Source organism: Lolium rigidum, chromosome 4 (assembly GCF_022539505.1).
Source record: "Lolium rigidum isolate FL_2022 chromosome 4, APGP_CSIRO_Lrig_0.1, whole genome shotgun sequence".
Lineage (NCBI taxonomy): Eukaryota > Viridiplantae > Streptophyta > Magnoliopsida > Poales > Poaceae > Lolium > Lolium rigidum.
The window spans coordinates 189,478,537-189,501,432 of NC_061511.1; the positions used below are offsets into that span (position 1 = coordinate 189,478,537).

At 51.5% G+C, this 22,896-nt stretch overlaps 1 protein-coding gene and 1 long non-coding RNA gene across 4 annotated transcripts; one reads left to right on the top strand and one right to left on the bottom strand.

Annotated features, from left to right (window-relative positions):
* Window positions 1–12,483: 12,483 nt before the first annotated feature.
* Window positions 12,484–14,501, top strand: LOC124648308 (putative F-box/FBD/LRR-repeat protein At4g00315). 3 transcript variants are annotated; one of them, XM_047188093.1, is made up of 3 exons: window positions 12,484–13,363; window positions 13,446–13,580; window positions 13,707–14,501. In XM_047188093.1, the coding sequence occupies exons 1-3, from the start codon at window positions 12,518–12,520 to the stop codon at window positions 14,070–14,072; spliced, it is 1,347 nt and encodes a 448-aa protein (XP_047044049.1). In that variant the 5' UTR covers window positions 12,484–12,517; the 3' UTR covers window positions 14,073–14,501. The 3 variants fall into 3 exon arrangements, with proteins under 3 accessions (XP_047044049.1, XP_047044051.1, XP_047044052.1); XM_047188095.1 differs by having other exon boundaries at window positions 13,446–13,562; XM_047188096.1 differs by having other exon boundaries at window positions 13,446–13,546; window positions 13,707–13,816.
* Window positions 14,502–15,712: 1,211 nt separating this feature from the next.
* LOC124705655 lies at window positions 15,713–22,564 on the bottom strand. The gene is made up of 2 exons (XR_007004127.1): window positions 22,373–22,564; window positions 15,713–16,046 (listed from the first exon to the last, which is right to left on the bottom strand). It is a non-coding gene; the product is annotated as an uncharacterized LOC124705655 (long non-coding RNA).
* Between the last annotated feature and the right edge of the window lie 332 nt (window positions 22,565–22,896).

The window sequence follows — 22,896 nt, forward strand, 5'->3', positions numbered from 1 at the left end:
ATCCACACTTTTCACATGAAATGAGCCACATATATCGGTGTGAATTATTTCTAGCGTTGATGTGCTTCGATTTGCACCCTTTTTAATTTGCTTTACAAATTTTCCTTTAATGCAATCGATGCACTGTTCTATGTCTGAGAATTCTAATGGAGGAAGAATATCATTTTTAACGAGTCTTTCTATTCCCCCCCTCGAAATATGGCATAAGCGACAGTACCATAGTTTCGATGATTCTTCAGTTCTTTTTCTTTTCTTTCGTTCTTTTTCCGACGAGGGTATTTGTTCATTAACTTCACACACATACAATACTTTTTCACGCAAGGACAATAAATAAAGCTCATCATGGAGTGAAAGAAACCCCAACATAAGTATTATTACACCATATGGCACATTTGCCATGTCCAAAACAACATTGATAACTGTCTTTATCCAAGCGCGATACACTTATTAAATTTCTATGTAAGGAAGGAACAAATAAGACTTCTCTAAGCAGAATAGTCAAGCCATCAGCTAGCTCCAAGAGTACGTCGCCGACAGCTTCAACTTCTGCTTGAATTCCATTCGTGACTTCAACGCATCCTTCGCTTCTTTTCGTAGTCCTCGTCGAATGGAATCCCTGTAAAGAATTTGCAACATGAATAGTTGCACCTGAGTCAATCCACCAAGTAGATTTCAAAAACTGTGTATACAGGGATTCATTTACAAAGGAAACTAAATTGTTACCTTTATTTGCCATTAATTCTTTCAGAAAAGCACGACAGTCTTTCTTGTAGTACCCAGTCTTCTGACAGTGAAGACACTGATCTTTGTTCACTGGCAATGGCCTGTGCTGTAACTTCTGATGATGCTACATTGGGGCTTTTCCATATGGCTTTGAAGGAGAGCCATTGTTGCTTTGTGTGAAGGGCCTTTTCTTATTGTCCTTCACATAATTGAGAGTACCTACATTCTGTGCCTTGAGTCTGTCCTCCTCTTGCACACACATGACAATGGTCTTTTCAATGTCCCATTTCTCAGGGTTCATGTTGTAATTGACAACAAAGTTGTCAAACTGTTGTGGCAATGAGGCCATCACCAAGTGAACCAGAAGTGCATGCTTCAGCTCCAGGTCAGCATCCATGGGCTTCAGCTTTGCAGCCAGATTGCTCATCATGAGGATGTGCTCCCTAATGCCATGTGCACCTCCACTGTACTTTTCTGTCACCAGCTGCTTCAACAGCTGGTTTGCATATGCCTTTGAAGAAACAATGACTCTTTATCTTTTCTAAGTACTCCCCAACGGAAGCATACTCTGCAATTGAGCCCGTGATGGCGTTCTCAATTGTATTCTTTATAAATGACATGCACTTTTTGTTGGCAGTCTGCCACTTTCTGTTCTCTAGGGTGTAGGACATCTCCACAGGAGCATGGTCCCTTTTCTTTTTAGCCCATGCATCATCAGTATCTGTGTCAGCTCTGACAGGGTCAGCAGGCTTTATGGGCTGCGGCGTATCAACCACCCAGTCCACCTCAGCACAGACGAAAGCGAAATCCACCTTCTTCCTCCATTCTGTGTAGTTATCCCCTATTAAGGTGGCAACATCATTGATGCAGCTCATCAAGTAGAACCCTCCTGAAAACCACAAAGAAGTGAGAACAGTACAATTGCAAATTATAATCCAACGTTGGTCCGAATTAAGATATGCAACTGTTAATGCAAATAAAACTATATCACCGTTGGGCAGAAATAGAGATAAATGCACAAATCATTGCCAAAAAAACATGGTCATGTCATTAATAATGTTGGTCAAAAAATAACAGAACCATAATTGTCACAATAACCACTTTTCATTCAACTTTAAATTTTAACTATAGTTTTGCATTTAAAAAATGCTCCTTTTACTATTTGGAGCGGAAACATTAACTGTGAACTATTAACTTCTGAACTTTTCAGAGGCATATCTTTCACTTTATAATTTCTGAACAAACATTTCGTTGGTCCTATTTATTTAGAAAAAAAACTAGACAAAAATTGGCCAAAAAATGACCCAAAACTGCCTAAAAATGCCTCTGTAATTAATAAAACTGTAAACCCGCACGCGCCGAGCGACGCGCAGCAACGCGTCGCCCACGCGGCTGGCAGACGCGGCGCCCACGCGGCTAGGAGACGCGGCCTGCATGCGGTGCGGCCTGGCCCGCGTCGCCCACACGGCCCGCCACGCGGCCTGCCAAACGCGGCCTCCATGCGCCGACGTGGCTCTATCCTGGCCATCCGATTCGATCGACGGTCCAGCACTTATTTCGGTCGGTATAAAAAACACCAAACCGGCAGAAAACCCTAACCCTAAAACATTTCCCCCCGACCATCTCTCTGGCCGCTGTGTCCGGCGGCGGCGGAGAGGCTCCTCCCGCGCCAAACTGTCAGCGGACGAGTGGCGGCCGGCGGTGGCTGTTCAGCCCCGACGAGCTCCCCTCCTTCTCTTTCTCTCTGGCGGCTGGGAGGTAGCCGCTCGCCCGCGCCCGCAGTAGCTGGCTGGGGACAGACCCCCCTCCCCTTTCCTTGTCTCTGTGAACTCCGGCGGTGGCGCGGAGGCTTCACCTCCCGCGCGCGCGCCCGGGTCCGGCGGCGGGGGGGCTCTCCCGCGCCTCTCTGTTCATGTCCACGGTTCCTACCACCCCCAGAAAGCCCGATGGCCAACGGCGGAGAAGAAGACGCGGCGGCGCCCCCTGCCCCTCTTGCCGGCAGCGCGTGCACCCGAGGGTGGGCGCGTAGCCGTCAAGCGGCGCAGAGGCGGCGCTGTACTTTACTGTGCTGCGAGCAGGTATACTGTTTCTTTGCCCCATCTCGCACAGCTGCGTTATCAGCAAGTGGAGAGGAGTTGTTCTTCTTCCAGGTGCCTCGGCTTGCCGATGTGCACCTAGATCGAGAGGAACGACGCGGCCCTGCAGCGGTGCATTATTTGCCGGCGAGCCCAAGGGCGGTTTACTGTTCTTACTTTTCTACCCGAAAAAATAAGATCTATACATGCTAACAAGTGCTCTGATACCAATGTTAGAATAGCCAACGACTACAATAGATTCTATACGGGTAGAAGCTATCACTAGTAGGAAAAGCCTCATCAGTGGCGCACGAAAATTTGATTCTGTGGCGCACGGGTGGTGCGCCACAGAAACGTCGCCACAAAAATAAGCTTTCTGTGGCGCACCTGATTGTGCGCCACAAAAATAAGGTTTACGTGGCGCACTTGTTCTTAGGTGCGCCACGAAAAGGGTGCGCCACGGAATTGCTTCTTAGTGCGCCACGAATTTGCTTGTATTATACACGATTTTGTGCTGCCCGGTATACATATACGGTTTATACACAGCAATACGGATACACAATACGGATACACGGGTTATATACAGCAACATTCAGATATAATATAAATATCATGTACATTGCACAGATATAACATAGACATCATCATCACATTACTTAGAGCCCGATCGAGATACATATATAGTGGCAAGTGTCAAATGTTTTGCATACAACTCTTAATTCATACAAAATTCACAATTTCGAGATACAAAGTAGTCTTCATCCGGTTCCTCCTTTGCTCCGTCATCTCTACCCACCAGGCTCGCTTGCATCGGGGTCCTTCCATCCAGTTCCTACTATGATGAAAATGGAAGAAAGTGAGACCAACAAGTATCCGATGCACAAGAGAAATGGAATAAATGCCTCATACATTGTTGGTCAACACAAATATTAACATTCGGGGACGGTGTAAGTGAGACCAAGTCCGATGCACAAGAGATTGATATTTGTGCTATCTTACCAGGCTCACTTACGCCGCCCCGAGTGTACGGTGACCAAACATTTTAATCATCGGCATTTTGAAAATGTCAAAGCAAATGGAATGACAAAATGGAATAAGTGCCTCATACATTGTTGGTCAACACAAATATTAACATTTAGAGATGGCGTCGGTGAGACCAAGTCCGATGCACAAGAGATTGATATTTGTGCTATCTTACCAGGCTCACTTACGCCACCCCCAAGTGTACGGTGACCAAACATTTTAATCATCGGCATTTTGAAAATCTCAAAGCAAATGGAATGACAAAATGGAATAAGTGCCTCATACATTGTTGGTCAACACAAATATTAACATTTAGGGATGGGGTAAGCGAGGCCGGGTAGGATGCACAAGAGATTGATATTTGTGCTATCTTACCGAGGCTCACTTACGCCACCCCCAAGTGTACGGTGACCAAACATTTTAATCATCGGCATTTTGAAAATCTCAAAGCAAATGGAATGACAAAATAGAATATGTGCCTCATACATTGTTGGTCAACACAAATACTTTGCGAAGGGCCCCCTTTCCCCGGTCGGCGTTCAGTCAACGGGTGCTTGACGACACAACAACGCCGATCTGCATCTCCGGCGCGAGAACCACGCCGGTCCCTCGCTGTCCGGTGAACGAGTCCTTGATGCAAAGACCGTGCCGGCCTGCCCGGCATTATGCCGGGCCGTGTTGCCGCGCTTCAAGCCGTGTGTCCCGCGCCTGCACTTGTTCGCCTTCTTGCCCGGTGAACCAATAGGCTGATCGTTGGAATAAGGAAACCGATGACAGTCGGTCGCAAGATTAAATTGCGATCGGCCGTCATCGGCTTCCTTATTCCAACGATTAGTCTATTAGTTCACCGGACAAGAAGGCGAAGAGTGCAGGGCGCATGATCGACACGGCTCGAAGCGCGACAACGAGGGTCGGCATGATGCTAGGGAGGCTGGCACCGTCTTGGCATTAAAGACTCGTTCACGTACTGGACGGCGAGAGAAGAAAAGTGGTGCTGCGCCGGAGAGGCATGTCGGCGTTGTTGTCTCATCAAGGACTCGTTCACGGAACGGCGGCCAGGGAAAGGGGGCTCGTCTACAAAGTATATTGCGGCGTATAGGTGACCAAACATTCTAATCATCGGCACTAAAATGGAAGAAAGGCCAATGCAATTAAGAAGTAGCTAGTATGAACTAAATGGAATGCCTCATACTTTGTTGGTCGAAACAAATATGAACATCCCGGGATGGCGTTAGTGAGGCCGGGTAGGATGCACAAGAGATTGATATTTGTGCCATCACACCAGGCTCACTAGCGACACCCGGAGTGTACGAGTTGACCGAACATTCTAATCATCGGCACTAAAATGGAAGAAAGAGCCAAGTGGTATCAACTAAATGGAATGCCTCATACTTTGTTGGTCGAAACAAATATTAACATCCGAGAGATGGAGTAAGTGAGGCCGAGGTAGGATGCACAAGATATTGATATTTGTGCCATCACACCAAGCCTCACTTGCTCCACCCCGAGTGTACGAGTGATCGACCAACCATCTAATCATCGACAAGTAAATCACTTGGGGTAATGTTAAAATGTTTGTCTCCATATTTGGGAGACATTTTTAATATTGGAGTCTAGCTAATGGAAATCAAGAACTAGTCTTGATCTCCAAATGGTGATTAGAGGGAATTTATTCATCTTAAGCAACATTAGGGACAAATGGGATCATGCAAGGGACTTGGGTCATTTGGATCATAAGGCATCAATTAAGGAGGCAACCAGGGACAAAGGGAAACATTTGATGATCCATTATCATAGGCAACAAAGCAGCAACATTTTCCCCTCTAATCTAGCTAGAGTCCTTAAAAGAAATCCATCATAAGCATGGTCAAATACACATATATAGCATTTGGAGAGCAAACAAGCGATAGCCATATCACTCAATCCAATAATATAGTAATTTGGATCATAAGGCATCAATTAAGGAGGCAACCAGGGGACAAATTAAGGGAAACATTTGATGATCCGGTAAGTGCATGACACTTTGAGCTACCCAAGAATAAAGGCCAACGAGTGGATAAACATCTGCTCAACCATTTCTTGCACTAGAGGAAAAGTAACCAACATTGAAACTTGAATAGTCAAGTGACACTACAAGCAGCTCACACACACATGCAAACACATGTGTTGACGAGTAAGTAATGGATATCAAGAACTAGTCTTGATCTCCAAATGGTGATTAGAGGGAATTTATTCATCTTAATTAAGCAACATTAGGGACAAATGGGATCATGCAAGGGACTTGGATCATTTGGATCATAAGGCATCAATTAAGGAGGCAACCGGGGACAAAGGGAAACATTTGATGATCCATTATCATAGGGAACATAAGTCAAGATGCACAAACACACATAGCATGCATGGAGCGGATGCTCCAAAGGGATTATTCATCACTTGGTATATAGACCAAGTGATGCTTGGCAAGAGAGGCCAATCAAGAACCGGTAAATCCGAGTAAGTGATAGATACGCCTAAACAAGCAACAACACATAGCATATCCCAGCTAACCGAGATGAGACAAGTCTTGGTAGCCAACTCGAATCACCTAGCACCACCTAGCCTTTTAAAACCATCAGAAACAGTCCTTTTTCTTCAAAGGATACCACAGTGGCATTCATTTACATGATCCCCTACTGTGGATATCTCTATTTTCATCAAAGCCAACAAGAAATAGATCATAAGGAATCAATTAAGGAGGAAACCAGGGACAAAGGCATCAATTGGGGTAATGTTAAAATGTTTGTCTCCATATTTGGGAGAAATTTTTAATATTGGAGTCTAGCTAATGGAAATCAAGAACTAGTCTTGATCTCCAAATGGTGATTAGAGGGAATTTATTCATCTTAAGCAACATTAGGGATAAATGGGATCATGCAAGACTTGGGTCATTTGGATCATAAGGCATCAATTAAGGAGGCAACCAGGAACAAAGGGAAACATTTGATGATCCATTATCATAGGCAACAAAGCAGCAACTTTTCCCCTCTAATCTAGCTAGAGTCCTTAAAAGAAATCCATCATAAGCATGGTAATTTGGAGAGCAAACAAGCAGTAGCCATAACACTCAATCCAATAATATAGTAATTTGGATCATAGGGCATCAATTAAGGAGGCAACCAGGATACCACAGTAGCATAGTAGCATACCATAAGCTCACAAGAATCCATCATTTTCTTCACAAGGATACCACGAGTAGCATACCATAGTAGCATTTCATGCATTTAAATGAACCGAGTAGCATCAAAACCAACCAAATGTCCAACTAGCAAGCAATACCAAGTGAGCAAGTCTGCATTACCTTGTACATGTTCGGACAAGGATTTATAGAACAAGTACAGAGAGGCAGAGGCAGGAGGCATAGACAATTTCTATAAGCATATAGAACACTCCAATTTCTATAAGCATAGACAATTTCATTGTCACATCTTTCTATAAGCATCACTAGCGGCGAGCGGCAATGCATATGAACACCATATACGAGTACGGTTCGGAACAATTTCATTGTCACATTGTACGGAGTTCGGAACAACATATAGAACACTCCAATAAGCATCACTAGCGGCAGCAGCAATGCATATGAACACCATATGAAGCAAAACGATTAGGGGCAATGCATCCAGAGCAACAGCGAGCAATACATCCGGAGCGAGCATTTCGTCGAGCACGTTGTGCTCGCGCGGGGGAGGAAGAGGGAGGGAGGGGAGGAAGAGGGAGGGAGCTCACCGACGACAACAACGGTTGTGGAGGAGCTCACCGACGACGACGGCAAGGGTGGAGGTCGCGGCGGCTCCTCCACCTTGACGCGACGGCGGCCCCTCCTCGCGGCGGCCCCTCCTCGCCGTAGCGGCAGCTTGTGCTGCAGGTGGCGGGGATGGGAGGAGCGTGGCGGCAGGCGGCCCTCGCGTAGGAAGGCGGCGGCGACGGCGACGGCGATGGCGCCGACCATGGCGGCGCGCGGTGAGGAGAGGGAGAGGGGAGAGGCGCGCGGTACGGATCGGAGGTGAACAGGGCGTGGGCGGGGGAGGGCACGGGATGATATAGCTAAGTTCCCTTAGTTACGTGGCGCACCAGAATAAGTGCGCCACGGAATCAACTACTTACGTGGCGCACCAAAGCAAGTGCGCCACGAAACAGCAATTTTTGTGGCGCGGCGCACCGCGTGCGCCACGAAATACGTACACCGATAATTGGGGGTGACAGGTTGTGGGGCCCGCCAAGTTTTTGTGGCGCATGGTCGGCTGCTGCGCCACAAAATTAAGCTATTTACGTGGCGCACCGAGCTTTGTGCGCCACAAAAAGGTTTACGTGGCGCACTCAAAACGGTGCGCCACAGAACTAAGCTTCGCCTATAAGGGTTTTCCTACTAGTGTATAGTTGTTGTGTACACTGCGAGATGTGAGAGAGATTGAGAGAGACAGAGGTGTACCTTCTCCCTTCGAGGAGGAGCTCTCGGGCGCCGACATGGTGGCGGCGCCGGATGGAGTGAGCGTGCGGTGGCGATGGTGGTGGTGCTTCCCGTGAGTACTGCGCTAACCCTAGATCGGTAGGGGATGTCGGTGGTGTGACTGGCAGCGCGGACAAACCTCGTACTGCGAGCCCCGGCCCCCACCTCTTTATATAGCGCAGGTCACAGGGGCCCACCAACCAGAGATGCGGTTGGGCGCCCCCGATCAGGGCGCGGACGAGGTCAAAAAGTCGTGATCGATCCGTTGGGTTCGACTACGCTGGAGATCATCCTAACAAAATCATCTCAATTTGGAAACTGCTACTGCAGCAAGACTGATTTAGTCCGACTGTTTACGAAGTGCCATAGTAAAATTCAACAAAGATATTTCTTAACCCAAACTGGTATTTCTTCAAAGAAACAGGCATATTACATAGACTGAAAGCACACTTCACTACGCGCCACATAGGATTTGCTACAGAGCAGCTAAAACCAAATGATGTCGTGCAGTTGTCGCCCAAGTACAAGACATACAACACCAAGGAGAAATCGGAGGTTATCTTTTTTTTGACAATCAATACCACATATATTCATAGTAATAAATAGTACATGGTAGAGATACATGAACTGACTCCAATGATTACAAAATAAAGTCTAAAAGATAGTAACAAATCTTCGAGGTCTTCAATTTCTTTCTTCTTCCAGAACACAATCTTGTACTCTTCTGAAGGCAGCCAAAGATAGATAATGAACCATAGACCTGTAGATACCGATGAAAGTTCTCCCATAATTTTTTGAGCCGCAATGCCAAGGCTGCGTGCACGCACGCAACCATTAAAGCAGTCATACAACATCGGCAAAAGTACCAACACCAGTATATCAGGAAATAATAACCAACTAGCTTTGTCATCGTCGATGGAGAGCCGAGAGTACGAATCACCATTGTCGAGGACGTAGCAGCCGGGACAAAAACTGCGAGGATAATCCTCCTCGCGGCAACAACGGCAAAAGATCCAAAATCGATCTGGCGAATCAAGATCCGAAGACCCATACCTAGAAAATTGTGATTGTTCAACACCATCATTGACGCCGGGAAGAAGATCTCGTCGCCGAACGAAAGGCCGAAGATCACTTATTGCAGACGATGCCATCTCCATTGAGGGGAAACCAACAAGAAGGCGGCTACCAAAATCCTAACATAAACTAATGAAAACGATACTTTTATTCGAAACTCCACGCATAGATCGGGTTCCCCACTCCTCCTGACGCCGGCGAAGCCGACCGGAGGAGGGGGAACCAATCTATGGAGGAGGATGAACTGGAGGCGGCTAGGGTTAGGGCGGCGGCTGAGAGAGAGACCACGGGAGGAAAAGGTATATCGGAGGTTATCTTGGTATCACAGTGGCATGTTAACTAGCATCTCACGTTTCGCCAGCGGCTCGACGCCTTGCCTTTCGCACCCGTCAAAAGCTGCTTCTCTTCTGCGACTGCTCGCATTTATCTATGTTTGCTCTTCTTCCACGTCGACATCTTCCACGTCGACATCGTCTTCAGCATCAGCGTTAATGCTCGCCAACGCCCCCTCGGCGCCATTTAACCAACCCGCACCGCTTCCTCGCCGCACATTCCAGCAAGCGCCCTCCTCCATCTTCTCCAAAATCGTCGCCCTCCTCTATCTTCTCCAGCACGGCGCCCTCGCCATGGACCACCACGAACAAGAAGGCGCCGCTGCCAACGGCTTCAGCCGCCGTTGGCTTCTCGTCGCCGAGGCGCGCGCTGTGGACGGCGAGTTACCCCATCCCGCCGGACATGCGCTGTCCGTCGGGATTGGCGCTCAGCGCGGGCGGCCTTCCGGTCCCGCCGGTGCCGACGGGGGTGGCGCGCCAGACCGCCATCTACGACCATTACCGGGGCGAGTTGACGCCGGAGGAGCGCAAAGACCCGCGCTGGTGCCCCGACAACCACCACGGCTGGAGGACGTTGTTCTTCCAGCGCCAGCGCGAGGATCGCCTCGCCGCCTATGACGGCAACGGCGATCCACCGGCGAACAACAACTCCAGGGGACGTCGACAGTGGTGGAGCGCGCCCGGGAGGACCCTCGCGTGGGTCCTCACCTACATCGCCTAGGGGAACGGCCCCCCGCTGCAAATGCCGCCACGACAGTTGCAGTTGGTGCCCTCGCGAGGCCGGGGCCAATGGATGGCACGGCGCCAGACGCCGTCGTCTTCGTCGCGCTCCTCCTCTTCCTTGGCGAGGTACTCGCCATACCACAGGCCGTCGCCATGTTTCTTGGCGACAGTGAAGGGCGAACCGGAGGAGGCGCCTACTCGCAGGCGCCGCCATGGCGGTGGCGGCGTCGTTATCCTTGAATGGCGCCAGCCTTCTCCGCCGACCCAGCTCCAGCCCGTCAAGCGGGAGTGGACGCCGCCGCCAGAATACAAGGCGGCGATATCCATCGTTAAGGCAGATGATGACCCCGAGGAGTTCTCGGGGCTACACTGCGCCCAGCTGGAGTCGTTTCAGGCGACGAACGAGTTCGTCAACGCCTGGAGTGCGGCCGATCACCGCCGCGAGGAGGAGGAGCGCCGCCGTCGCCTTGGCCTCGTTGTCAACCTGGACGACGACGATCACGCTGGCCAATCCAGCTGGCCGCGCAGGAGGCTCGAGGACGCCGATCAGGGCTACAGAGGAGCCCAGCGACGGGTAGGACGACTACGCGGCGGCGATGTACCACCGTCTAGGCCTAGGGCGTGGCGGCAACATCGGTTACTAGTTTTAGGATTTTTTAAAATATTTATGTTTTTAAATTTGTACAAATATTAGCCAAGTATGGCCCAAGTATCTATGAATCTACTATTTATCGTGAATTATGAAATATTTTAAAATATTAAATTTTTTAGTGAAAGCCGCCCATCCCTATTTTTATTTTACCGCCGACGTCCTTACATGGGTCTAAAACGTCTCGGGCTCGCCCGAGACGAGCGAAGATGCTCTTAGAGCATGTCTAACAGGCCCCTTATAACCCGCCCACACCGTAAAATTCCGGCGAGATACGGGGCAGGCGCGGTTTGGGCCGTCTAGCAGGCCCCGTATTCGGGCTGGCCCGTTTCGGCGGAATACGGGGCCCAGGAAATCCGCCCCGCCGCCCCTACTTATACCGGGCGGAAGTGCGAGTGAGGGGTTAACCCCTCACTCGCAACCTTAGCTCCGCCGTGCGCCGCCACCTCCTCCATCCTGTTCCGGCGAGCAATTCCTCACTCCCCCGCGCCGCATTCCACCCCAGCTCCGGCATGGACGCCCGCCGCCGCAGTACCGCCTCACCGGCGAGCGGATCGAAGCGATGCCGCTCATCGGACAACGTGGAGGACGCGTGGCGTCTCCAATGCAAGAGATCCGCCGCCGGGAGCCGCCGTGCTGCCTGCAAGTACCCCGCCTTCTTGAAGGCGATTCAAGAGTCCCTCAAGGACGCCGCCGAGAGGAAGAGGGCGGAGGAGGAAGATAGGGCGGCGGCCATCGCCGCCGTGAAGGAGGCGGAGTTGCGGGAGGCGGAGGCGGAGGCCGACGGGTACATCATCGACCTCTCCGACTAGAAGTCGCGATCCATGATCGTGCATTTTGTATGCATATACGTCGATTCGTATGTATGATCGACGAACTATGAATGAACAAGTTCCCGGGGTTTTAAATTTACGAATTTAGGGGGTCAAATACGGAGTCTGCTAGACGTTACGATATATCTACGAGCACTTTTTTTATACGGGGTGAAATAGTATACGAGGCAGAAAAGTAAGAGGCGTGCTAGACATGGTCTTAGCTGGGCTGCAAAACGGTGGGTCGGGTTGGGCTGCGAAATACTTGTGCAAAGGGGTGAAGTGTACATTTCTCGCACGCAGCACCACACCACACTGTCTCGAAACCCTTCCGCGCCTCCCCAGCCATGGAGGCCGCGGTGGCGGCACTGGAGGCGGCCGCGGAGGAGACCGCTGGAGCGGCGTCGGCCGCGAAAGACGCTGCGGTGGCGGCCGCGGCAGCTGCGACGGAAGCCGCAGGGGCGGCCACGGCTGCGAAGGAGGCCGCGGTGGCGGCCTTGGCTACCGCCGAGCAGGCGGCGGCGGCATCGTCCGCAGCGAAAGAGGCCGCGGTGGCGGCGGAGGCTGCTGCGAAGGAGTCGACAGCTGCTGCAGCGGCGACCGCGAGGGAGCTGGCAGCGGCGATGCGCTATTCTAAGAAGCGTAGATTCCATCAGATCGACGACGGAGGGAGTTCCGGCGGCAACCGCGATGACAGGGGAAACCTCGATCTCATCAGCGCCCTCTCCGACGACGTCCTCGGCAGCATCATCACCCTCCTCCCCACCGAGGACGGCGCCCGCACACAGGCCATCTCTCGCCGGTGGCTTCCCCTCTGGCGCTCCGCGCCACTTAATCTTGCGGATGATTTTATCGGCTTGGTCTCGAGCAGCAAGCGCATGGCCTTGGTCTCCAAGATCCTCTCTGAGCACCGTGGCCCTGCCCGCCGCTTATCGCTCAAGTTGTTCCCCGTGATTAACGGTTGGCTTCACTCTCAAGCCCTGGACAGCCTAGAGGAGCTCGATCTCGCCAACATCAGTGACATGCCGTTGTCCGTGTTCCGTTTCGCTCCCACGCTCCGCTTTGCCAGATTCAACCGTTGCGGTTTGCCCAATTCGATTTCAACGCTGCGTCTGAATTTCCCGTGCCTCAAGCAGCTCACCCTGCACGGGATCCCCATTATGGAGGATGCTCTCCACAACTTGCTCTCTGGCTGCATTGCCTTGGAAAGCCTTGAGCTGACGGCTATTTCTGGCATAGGTGCCATCTGCATCAGCTCCCAAACTCTTAGGAGCTTAGCCTTCTACCATTATGGGCCGCATACTTTGCAGCTAGTAATCAAGGATGCCCCTTCTCTAGAAAGATTGCTACCGCTATATCCATACTGGGGTCGAGTGACCATCCAGGTAATCCGGGCACCTAAACTGGAGGTATTGGGTTTGCTATCTGAAGGCTTATCCAAAGTCCAGTTTGGAACAACGATTTTTGAGGTAGCAGCAGCCTTCGTCCATCCCTCATTGGCATTCCTATGCACAAGCTATTATTCATGTTAACACCTTTTCTTTTCTGCAGGAAATGATTGCTGTCAGCTTAACAACCAAAATTCACACCATGAAGGTTTTGGTTCTCCACTCTACTGGGCCTAATCTGGATGCCGTCGTTAACTTCCTCAGGTGCTTCCCCTGCTTGGTGAGGCTGTATGTCATTGTGAGTACACATATTTGCTTCCTTGAAAGTCAGTATCAGTATTTGATGTACTTATGATCTAGCAAGTTACGATTTTGTTAACCTGTTAGCAACTGTCTTTATATTGTTTTTTCTCTCCATCTCCAGTCACAGCCAACAAACGATATGAATAATGCAAGCAAGTATGACCCGTTGGATCCAATTGAGTGCCTTGAGCTCCATCTAAAGAAAGTTGTGTTAATGAATTACGATGGCAGCAAGAGGCCATCTGTTGACTTTGCCAAGTTCTTTGTTCTGAATAGTAAGTTGCTAAAAGAGATGGAAATCGAAGTTCTTAACAACCGAAACGACAAATGGATGGCTAATCAACGCAAACAGCTATGTGTGGATAATAGAGCTTCTCAAGATGCTCGAATTGAACTGAAAATTGGTACTAAGAAATCCAAGGTACCCAAGATGGATACCCATGATTTGTCGATGGCTGATCCTTTTGAAAGCGGGGCCTTTAGTTGATACTACAAGTGTAGTTGATGTCCATCCCCAAGATTGTGTTTTGTTGAAAGCAGAGTTTTTGTATGCCTGTAATCTAATGCTGTCCACCCTTCAGTCGCTCTATGATCTGATGTATGGCCAACCCAAGAAAATAAACCAGGATTCAGGAGGTGGTGTAACAAGTATCTAAGCTCAGACTTCAAATTGAAAGCTGGAAAGTTTAAGCTGCTAACAGAATGCCAGTTTAATCTGCTAAGTTAAGTTGGTATTGGTTGTTCTGCTCATGTTTGGGTGTTGTACTGTAAGCTGATAATATCAGCAGCTACTATATCTCTATTTTGAACACTTGCTTTAATAAAACGGATGGTATTTATGCCTCTTGTCTAAAACATATGTAGGACGAAGTTTATTCCTTTTGCAATGTGCAAAGCAACTTTTCTGCCTTATTGAGATTTCAGATTCTATTTTGAACTGCAAGAATACAAGCAGAACATTTCCAAACTTGGTTCTGCCAACAATGCTTGTTTAGTTTACAAAAGTAGTCTCCTTCATGCAATTGATACCTGTTGCCTTACATTTGTCAGAAAACTGACCAGAGCAAGAGCTTTGTCATGCTGAAAAATGTTGTAGCGAGGGAAGATGCCTCATCGAGACACTCCGATATTTGATGAAGCTTGTCTTGCTGAGATGTGGCAATTCCATGGTGAAGTTCTTTTTTTTAAAGGCAACAGGTTGTTTTCCATTTCAAGGACATACTGACTAAATCGTCAGCTACAGAGTTCATTACAAATCCGGGAAATGGCCTAACCAAGTTTCATAAATACCATTCCCCATGGAGGCTCCATGTGCAGCTAGAGTGTGCTGCATTGTTACAGGACCTTGAACATGCACCAAGTTTTACATCACCAAAGGCAACATTCAGCTGCAATTTTATATCCTGAAACAGAGCCCCCAGTGGCGCCAGTTTATACTCGTCACTTGAAATGGCTTGCTTTAGTATCATGGACTCCGTTTAGAAGATAACTCCCGTGCATCTCATTTGAGCAGATATGCTCAGTGCACATAGCAGTGCTAGGTTTCCTGCACTTGCAGAAATAAGCACTCCACCATCATCTCTTACAGTAAAACCCCAGCCACCAGAATCCAACGATTCATTAAAGGCACCACCTGTACTTATTTTGAGGAACTCACTTGGAGGAGACCATCTTTTTCGATGGAAACCTTCTTTTGGGTCATCCTGTGCATCTTGAGGTTCCTGTATTCATTGACATGGTAGTTAATAGAAAATGATATATCATCTGGACATTGGTCAAGTGACCATCCAGGTAATTTGAGCACCTAAACTTGAGATATTGGGTTTGCTAGGCTTATCCAAAGTCCAGTTTGGAACAATGATTTTTGAGGTAGCAGCAGCCTTCGTCCATCGCTCATTGGCATTCCTATGCACAAGCTTATTATTCATGTTTCCACCTTTTCTTTTCTGCAGAAAATGATTGTTGTCAGCTTAACAACCAAAATTCAGACCATCAAGGTTTTGGTTCTCGACTCTATTGGGCATAATCTAGACGCCATTTGAGTACACATATCTGCTGGCTTTAAAAGTCAAAATCAGATGTACACCCTAATCCGCTTCCACCCCCAACCCTCTGCTCCAATTGGTATGTTTTGCACACAGGGATTATCATAGAACCAAAAAATCAATATTTTTTTACACGAATGTCAAAGATTGATGTCCAAATAAACAGTGCCCAGGTTACAATGACACATGAATAAAAATGCAGTTTTTATATCGGCAAGTGAATCTGATAGTCATGGCGTCATAGAATTATATGCGACAACAATACCATATTACAACATAGAGCAATAGACAGAGTCCTAGATTTCACAGTGATCTAGACGGACATGAAATATTTACAGTTAATCTGTAGCTGCTTCATGTCAGCCTTCCTCTTCTGCTAGCATGTCCAGAACTGTCTTGACGTCACCATCACCATGCTGAAAAAATCAGAATATGTCATGAATGCTAAATGACGGTGTCGATCGAATTGGCATGACACATGCAGAAAAGGGTCCGCAAAATGCTACACAAATAAGAGAATGATCAAGAAAATGAAAGAAAACTCCTAGCCCAGACTATGTTTATTTTTTGCTAACAGCAGACCATCTGGATGCTTCTAGCAAACAATGAGCTAAATCATCTCAATTTGGAAACTGCTACTACAGCAAGACTGATTTTGTCCGACTGTTTACGAAGTGCCATAGTAAAATTCAACAAAGATATTTCTTAACCCAAACTGGTATCTCTTCAAAGAAACAGGCATATTACATAGACTGAAAGCACACTTCACTACGCGGCACACAGAACTTGCTACAGAGCAGCTAAAACCAAATGATGTTATGCAGTTGTCGCCCAAGTACAAGACATACAACACCAAGGAGAAATCGGAGGTTATTTTGGTATCACAGTGGCATGTGGACAAGCCTTCTACTAACTAACATCTCACATCTCACCAAAGAAATTGAGCAAAACAACATACAGTCACCCCCACTAGAAACTAGAGAGCAACCAATATATGCGAGTTTGGTCAAGACCATTCAGCATACGCCCTACAACAAAAGTGACCAATCAAAGTTATCACTGCATTTGTTCCCAGCCCTGACGCTCAATCTTCTCACACCACACTACACGAACTGCAGAAAAACATAGAACGCACTCGTCAGTAAGCTGCCAAGGCATCAGGCATGCACTATCCAAATGTAAAATTGATTGGAGTTGTAATTCCATTTGTGAGCTTTCTGCGCCAATTACACATTACTGCACACTGCACACACAATACAAGTTGATTCTACCTCATGGTAACGCACAGCTAAACCAAGGTTTCCCACTCAATTTCAAACTACAGACATAACTTCGAGCTCCATCATTCAAACACTAAATCGATTGATTTTGAAGCCAAACCTCTCAGTCCAACGCCAAGCTTTTTTTTTTTTTTTTTTTTTTTTTTGACAGCTCAACGGTGGGGCAAAAACCCCACCTGAAGTAAACTTTATTTCATTTCAGCCAACCGAACAAGTGTCTTACTACAAGGGGAAAATACAGGAGGGCGGGGGCAGCTCGGCGCAGCGAGCAGAAGAAGAGAAATAGACACACACGCACCCAGGAAGGGGGTCATAGGATGCTAGTACGGAGACGGGCGAGCCAGGATTCAACTGGCTGCCGCGAGAGGCGGCGGGGCAGACAATGCAGCCACAGCTCACAGTGTTCGGATAGCAGCTTGGCTAGATGGCGAGCGCGCAGCCAGACGTCGTCGAAAACCTTGCGATTCCGGCTTTTCCACACCACCCAGAGTATAAGCAGCACAAGCGTGTGCCGGACAGGTGGCGCCAACTCCTGGAGCGGGGCAGCGAGTGCAGCACAAACGCCCTCTAGGTCGTGCGCCGCGCCAGCAGCCGGAGCCTCGACGAGAGCAAATAGGGGCTCAAGCCGCACGCACCGAGCAAAGTGGTGAGCCAGGTCCTCGTCGGCGTCGCAGAAGGGGCAGCGGGGCGAGGGGAGGCACCCGTGCCGGTGCAGGAGCGCGCGCGTCCTTGTGTTTCCATGACGCGCGATCCAGAAGAAGACGCGGACCTTTAGAGGAGCAAAATTCTCCCAGTTGAAATCGGACAGCGGCAACGCCACGCCGGAGGTGCACATGATGCGGTACGCGGCCGCCGTGGAGAACGCCGCGCCACCAGGGAGAAGCCGAACGTCGGGGTCGGAGGAGAGTGTGGCATGCTGGAGCGAGCTCACGAGCGCCTCTATCTGCCCCTGCGCAGTGACCGTGAGGTGCGGTTGGAGCGGGAGACCTAGTCGCCGATCGCGGAGAGCCTCAGCCACGGTGATGGAAGGGTTCGTGCAGTGGGACACAAGAGCAGGAGTCCGCGCATACAGGGCCCCCGCGGCGTGCCAGTTGTCAAACCAAAAGGAGGTAGTCGCGCCGTCGCCGACGCGCACGTTTGTGATGCCGCGGTAGGTCGAGAAGAGGCGTTTAAAAGCACGCCAAGCAGGTGTGTCGTTCGGCGACGGGGGGTCAGAGATGCCGGTGGCACGGTACCAGCGGCGGACCCAACGGGTCCAGGGTGTGTCGTCTCCGCTAACAAGCTTATGGATGAATTTGAGCAACAGACTTGTGTTCTGGGTGTGTAGATCACGGACACCGAGGCCACCCTCCACGCGAGAACGACAAACATCCAGCCAGGCCACTTGACAGTCGCCACCGGAGCACGCCGCCTTCCCCTTCCAGAGCATGCCACGCCGCGGACGGTTCATACGGTCGAGTGTCGTCAGTGGCAGCGGGATGACACTCATGGCGAATGATGGGAGGGCGGACAGGACGGCGTCGGTGAGCGTAAGTCGAGAGCCCTGATTCAATAGTGAGCTCTTCCAACCAGGCGCTCGCTTCTCAATCTTCACGACCAGGTGTTGCAGGTCCTGGACGCGCAGCTTGCGCGCAGTGAGCGGCAGCCCAAGGTATGTTTGGGGGAATGCGGCCGGCGAGCACCCAAGCAAGGATGCCAGCTCTACGACGCGATCCTCCTGGACATGGATCGGCACAAAGACAGATTTGTCGAAGTTGATATGCAGGCCAGTAGCGGCGGAGAACGATTCCAGGAGGGCTCTGGCGCGGAGAATCTGATCACTGTCCGCGCGCAGTAGGAGGAGAGTGTCGTCGGCATATTGGATCACGGGACACGGCAAATCATCGACCAAGGGGTGGAGCAGCCGGGCGGGGGAGCTATCACCGGTAATGAGCTCTTGGAGGACGTCAGCGACGATGATGAACAAATACGGTGACAAGGGGTCTCCACGACGCGGGCCTTGTTTGCAGTCAAACCAACGCCCCGGCACGCCATTAAGAAGAACAGCCGTGCGCCCGGACTCTAGAATGGTACGAATCCAGCCACACCACTTATCACCAAAGCCACGGGCCCTGAGGATCCGATCAAGAGCAGACCAATCCACGGAGTCGAAAGCCTTACGAAAATCCAGCTTCAGAACAATCGTGGGGACGTGACGCTTGTGGCAACACTGCACCAACTCGGCAGCATAAGCAAAGTTGTCTGTGATGTTCCGCCCCCTAATGAAACCAGATTGATCAATGGACACCAAGGAGGGCATCAGTGGCTGGATCCTTCGGGTAAGCATCTTGCAGAGAATTTTGAGAGCGGTCCCTTGCAGAGAAATGGGTCTGAAACCATCCGCGGTGACCACATCATCACGCTTAGGTAGCAGAACCATGTATGCCTGGTTGAGAGGTTGCAGCCGTGCGCGCTCGGCATGGAAAGCATCAAAGAGCTCAGCCAGGTCTTCCTTGATCACCGGCCAGAAGTGTTTGAAGAATCCCGGACTAAATCCATCGGGACCGGGGGATGCGTCAGAACGCATACGGAGCAGCGCGTCACGAGCCTCGTCCATAGTGAAGGGCAGCTCCAGAGCTGCCAGGGCAGGGATCGGTTCGTATAGGGACTCGACTGCAAAGTCGAACGAGACCTGAGATCGTGAGCCCATGAGAGCGGAGTAGTAATCCGAGAGGACCCTCTCTTTTTCCTGGTGGGTGTAGATGGGCGCGCCCCCGTCGTGGAGCACACGGATGGTGTTTTTACGGAGACGAGCGGACGCGCAGGCGTGGAAGAAGCGCGTGTTTTCGTCCCCGAGGCGGCAGTAGCGAATCGTGTACCGTTGGCGCCAATACAACGACTTAAGTTTAAGCTGACGCTCTAGTTGCTCCTTGGCCAGGCGGCGCAGTAGCGCTTCAGCCGCCGACAGCCAGCGAATTTCTTCCAGCCGATCAAGCAAGAGCACCGCCGCACGACAGGCAGCGATGACAGCGTCCGGTTTTTTCCTTGCGCGCGCCCACTTTTTAGATTCCGCACGCACCCATTTCAGCTTCCTTGCGACACGAGCTGCGGGGTCGGCGAGATGGTTGCAGCGGCAGCCCCAAACATGGTTAACTAGGGCGCAGTAGCCCGGATCGAGCGCCCATCCTTTTTCATATCGGAACACCGCAGCTGCAGGAATTTTCGAGGTTGCCGACACAGCGAGCGGCACATGGTCCGAGGTCGCCCGCACAGCAGAGCCCAGGGTGGTGTTACAGAGCACGTCGGACCACGCGAGGTTGATGAAGACGCGGTCAAGGCGCACCAGGGTGGGCTGGTCTCGCATGTTCGACCAGGTGAAGCGTCGATCAAGGAGCGGCAGCTCTTGGAGAAGGAGCTCATCGATGACGGAGTTGAAGTCGTGGGCGAGTGCGGCGTCGAAGCCAGCGTTGCTGCGGTCGTCAGGCCAGCGAGCGATGTTGAAGTCGCCAGCGATCATCCAGGGCCCACGGCATACAGGCCCGAGGCTGCGCAATTCGTCGAAGAATTCATCGCGCAGGGCATCGACGCAGGGGCCATAGACGTTAGTGAGGAAGAACTGAAGGTCGTCAGCGTTAGATCGGAGTTCCGTCGTGAGACAGAACTGCCCAGCATAGCGCGAAACCAGGGTCCAGCGCGAGGGGTCCCAAGCGGTAAGGATGCCGCCGGATGCGCCAATGGCATCGAGGTGTTCATGCGCTGAGAGGGAACGTGGCAGGAACGACCCAAGCTTGAAGCAGGATGGCGCCGACAGCTTAGTTTCTTGCAGACACAAAACGGAGGGTGACATATCTACAATGGAGGAACGAACTATAGAGCACTTGTCGTCATCACCTAAGCCACGCACATTCCAGATGGAGACGGAAACCTCAAACATGCGAGGATTACTCATGGGGAAACAAACACACACCTAAACCGCAGCGGGTTTTGCAACACTGCCTAGACACACTACGCACACGAACAGGGAGAACGATCGCGTAGGACCCGACAGCCGGTCGAGCAGGGGAGACACGCCAGGCACCGTCGAGGAAGAATTGTCGGCGAGAACGCCGAGCAGGTGCCCAGGGCAGGAGCAGCAGCCGGGGCGGCTGCATCAGTCCACATCCGCGATCACCGGGGAGGCCGCTGCCAGGCGGCTGATAGCGTCTGCTGGGAGGTCGCAGCCTTTCGCCAGGGAACGAAGGGTCTCCATCGGCAAATAGGGCGTGGATGCGCCGGCGCAGTAGCTTGCCAGCGGGGGCCCTCCGAGCTTGTGGGCCTTGAGGGCAGCCGCCCTGGCGGTGGCGTCCTGGTAGCCACCAACATGAGCGGCGCGGATCCTTTTGCTGCGGCGTGGACCAGTTTCCCCCTCTGCGCCGGCGTGGGGCGCCCGGAGTGGGTCGAAGCGGGCAGCTGCAGCATGGCGCCCACGGCGGACGGGTCCCCCAACAGAGGCGCGCGATGAGGGAGGCAGCATCACTAGGCAGCGATCCTCGAGATATGGCGGCATCTGCTTGGCCAGGACGAGGCCAGGAGAGGGCGCGATCACCGCCTCTGCGAAGACATCCGCGGAGATGGCGGGGTGGGTGGGAGACACTAGGTCTTCTGCGCCCGGGGGCTCGGACGGGTCGTCGGTTGAGGCTGTCTGTGTCACTGGCGAGGCGGGGGAGGCTCCAAGGGCGGGGGACGGCGTGGCGGAGGGCGAGCTGGCATGGGGAGCGGTGGCAGGGAGAGGAAGCCCTGGCGTGGCGTTGAGGCAACGATCGCGGCGGAGGCCAGAGCGGTGGCCAGAGCCCCCACAGACGAGGCAGCAGATCGGATCCCTGCACTCACTAACGGGATGGTTGGGCGAGAGGCACCTGAAACAGAGCTTCTTGCGTTTTATAACAGAGGACGACCAGCGCGAGGCCGGAGAGGTCGGCGACGAAACTATCGAGACCAGCGGACAGCGGCTACCGGCGCGGAGTGTTGGTGCCGAAGACGTAGCGGGCCGCCGAACTGGAGGTGCAGACCCAGTGCCCCTCCTCACGATATCGACCCAGCTCGGGGCCGCGCGATCGCATCGGGGAGGTTTGAGGGGGCAGGGCGAGGAGGTGTTACGTGGGAGAACGGAGGAGATGGTGCAGCCGTGAACCGTCTCGAGGATGGACCAGCAGGCGCGCAACGTCTCCCAACGCCAAGCTAACACATCAGAACCGATCCGCAAGCAAGTTCCTAAGGATTGTGCTGACTTCCCAGACTAAATCTAGCTCTTAGACGACTGATGTACTGCTCATCCGTCACAAACACGAAGATGTACATAAACAGAAGCTAAAACAGTATAAGTTCAGCAAGAACTCATCAGTTCATTCATCGGCTTGAATCAAGAACCAAAGAACCCAAACCGGGTCAACTCACATCGAAGACTAGATTGGGAGAGGAGGGAGACGAGGAGGAAGATCATGTACCTGGGAGAAGGCTAGGTTTCGGCCGGAGATGGAGGGCTGCGGGAGGAGCTGGATGGCGGCAACGGTGCTGAAGGTAGCGTCAGGAGCGGCGGCGGCGGGATCGTCTTGGACGGAGTCGGGGAGGGAGTAAGAAGTCAGGGGCGGAGGAAGGCCTCAGGCCTCAGGGGACGAGTGTCGGAGTCGCCGTTGGGAGGCGACCGACAGCGTCGTAGCTACGCCGCCGGAGTTGCGGGCAATCCCTATTCCCCGCCTAGAGCATCTCTAACAGCGCCCTAAATCCCGCCGCAACTCAACTTTTCCGCCGGATTTAGGATTCGGCAAACGCGCACAGATCAGAGACCACCGAATACATGGATCGGCCCAATACGAAGTTCAGGGGAGCGAGAAACTCCCCGCACGGCCCCTATTAAACGGGTTCGCGAAGGGGAGTTCGGTTCGTAAACCCTACTCCCCTCCGCCGCTCCTCTCCCGCCGCCGCTTGCCTCTACTCTGACGAGAGATCCCGACCCCTTCGACGCCGCTTC

What these genes read in the sequence shown, in the direction of transcription:
- LOC124648308 (XM_047188093.1), top strand. Translation starts at nt 12,518, where the DNA reads ATGCGCTATTCTAAGAAGCGTAGATTCCATCAGATCGACGACGGAGGG. An exon ending in TTGGAACAACGATTTTTGAG is followed by an intron (nt 13,364 to 13,445) that starts GTAGCAGCAGCC and finishes TCTTTTCTGCAG; the next exon opens with GAAATGATTGCTGTCAGCTT. An exon ending in TGGTGAGGCTGTATGTCATT is followed by an intron (nt 13,581 to 13,706) that starts GTGAGTACACAT and finishes CTCCATCTCCAG; the next exon opens with TCACAGCCAACAAACGATAT.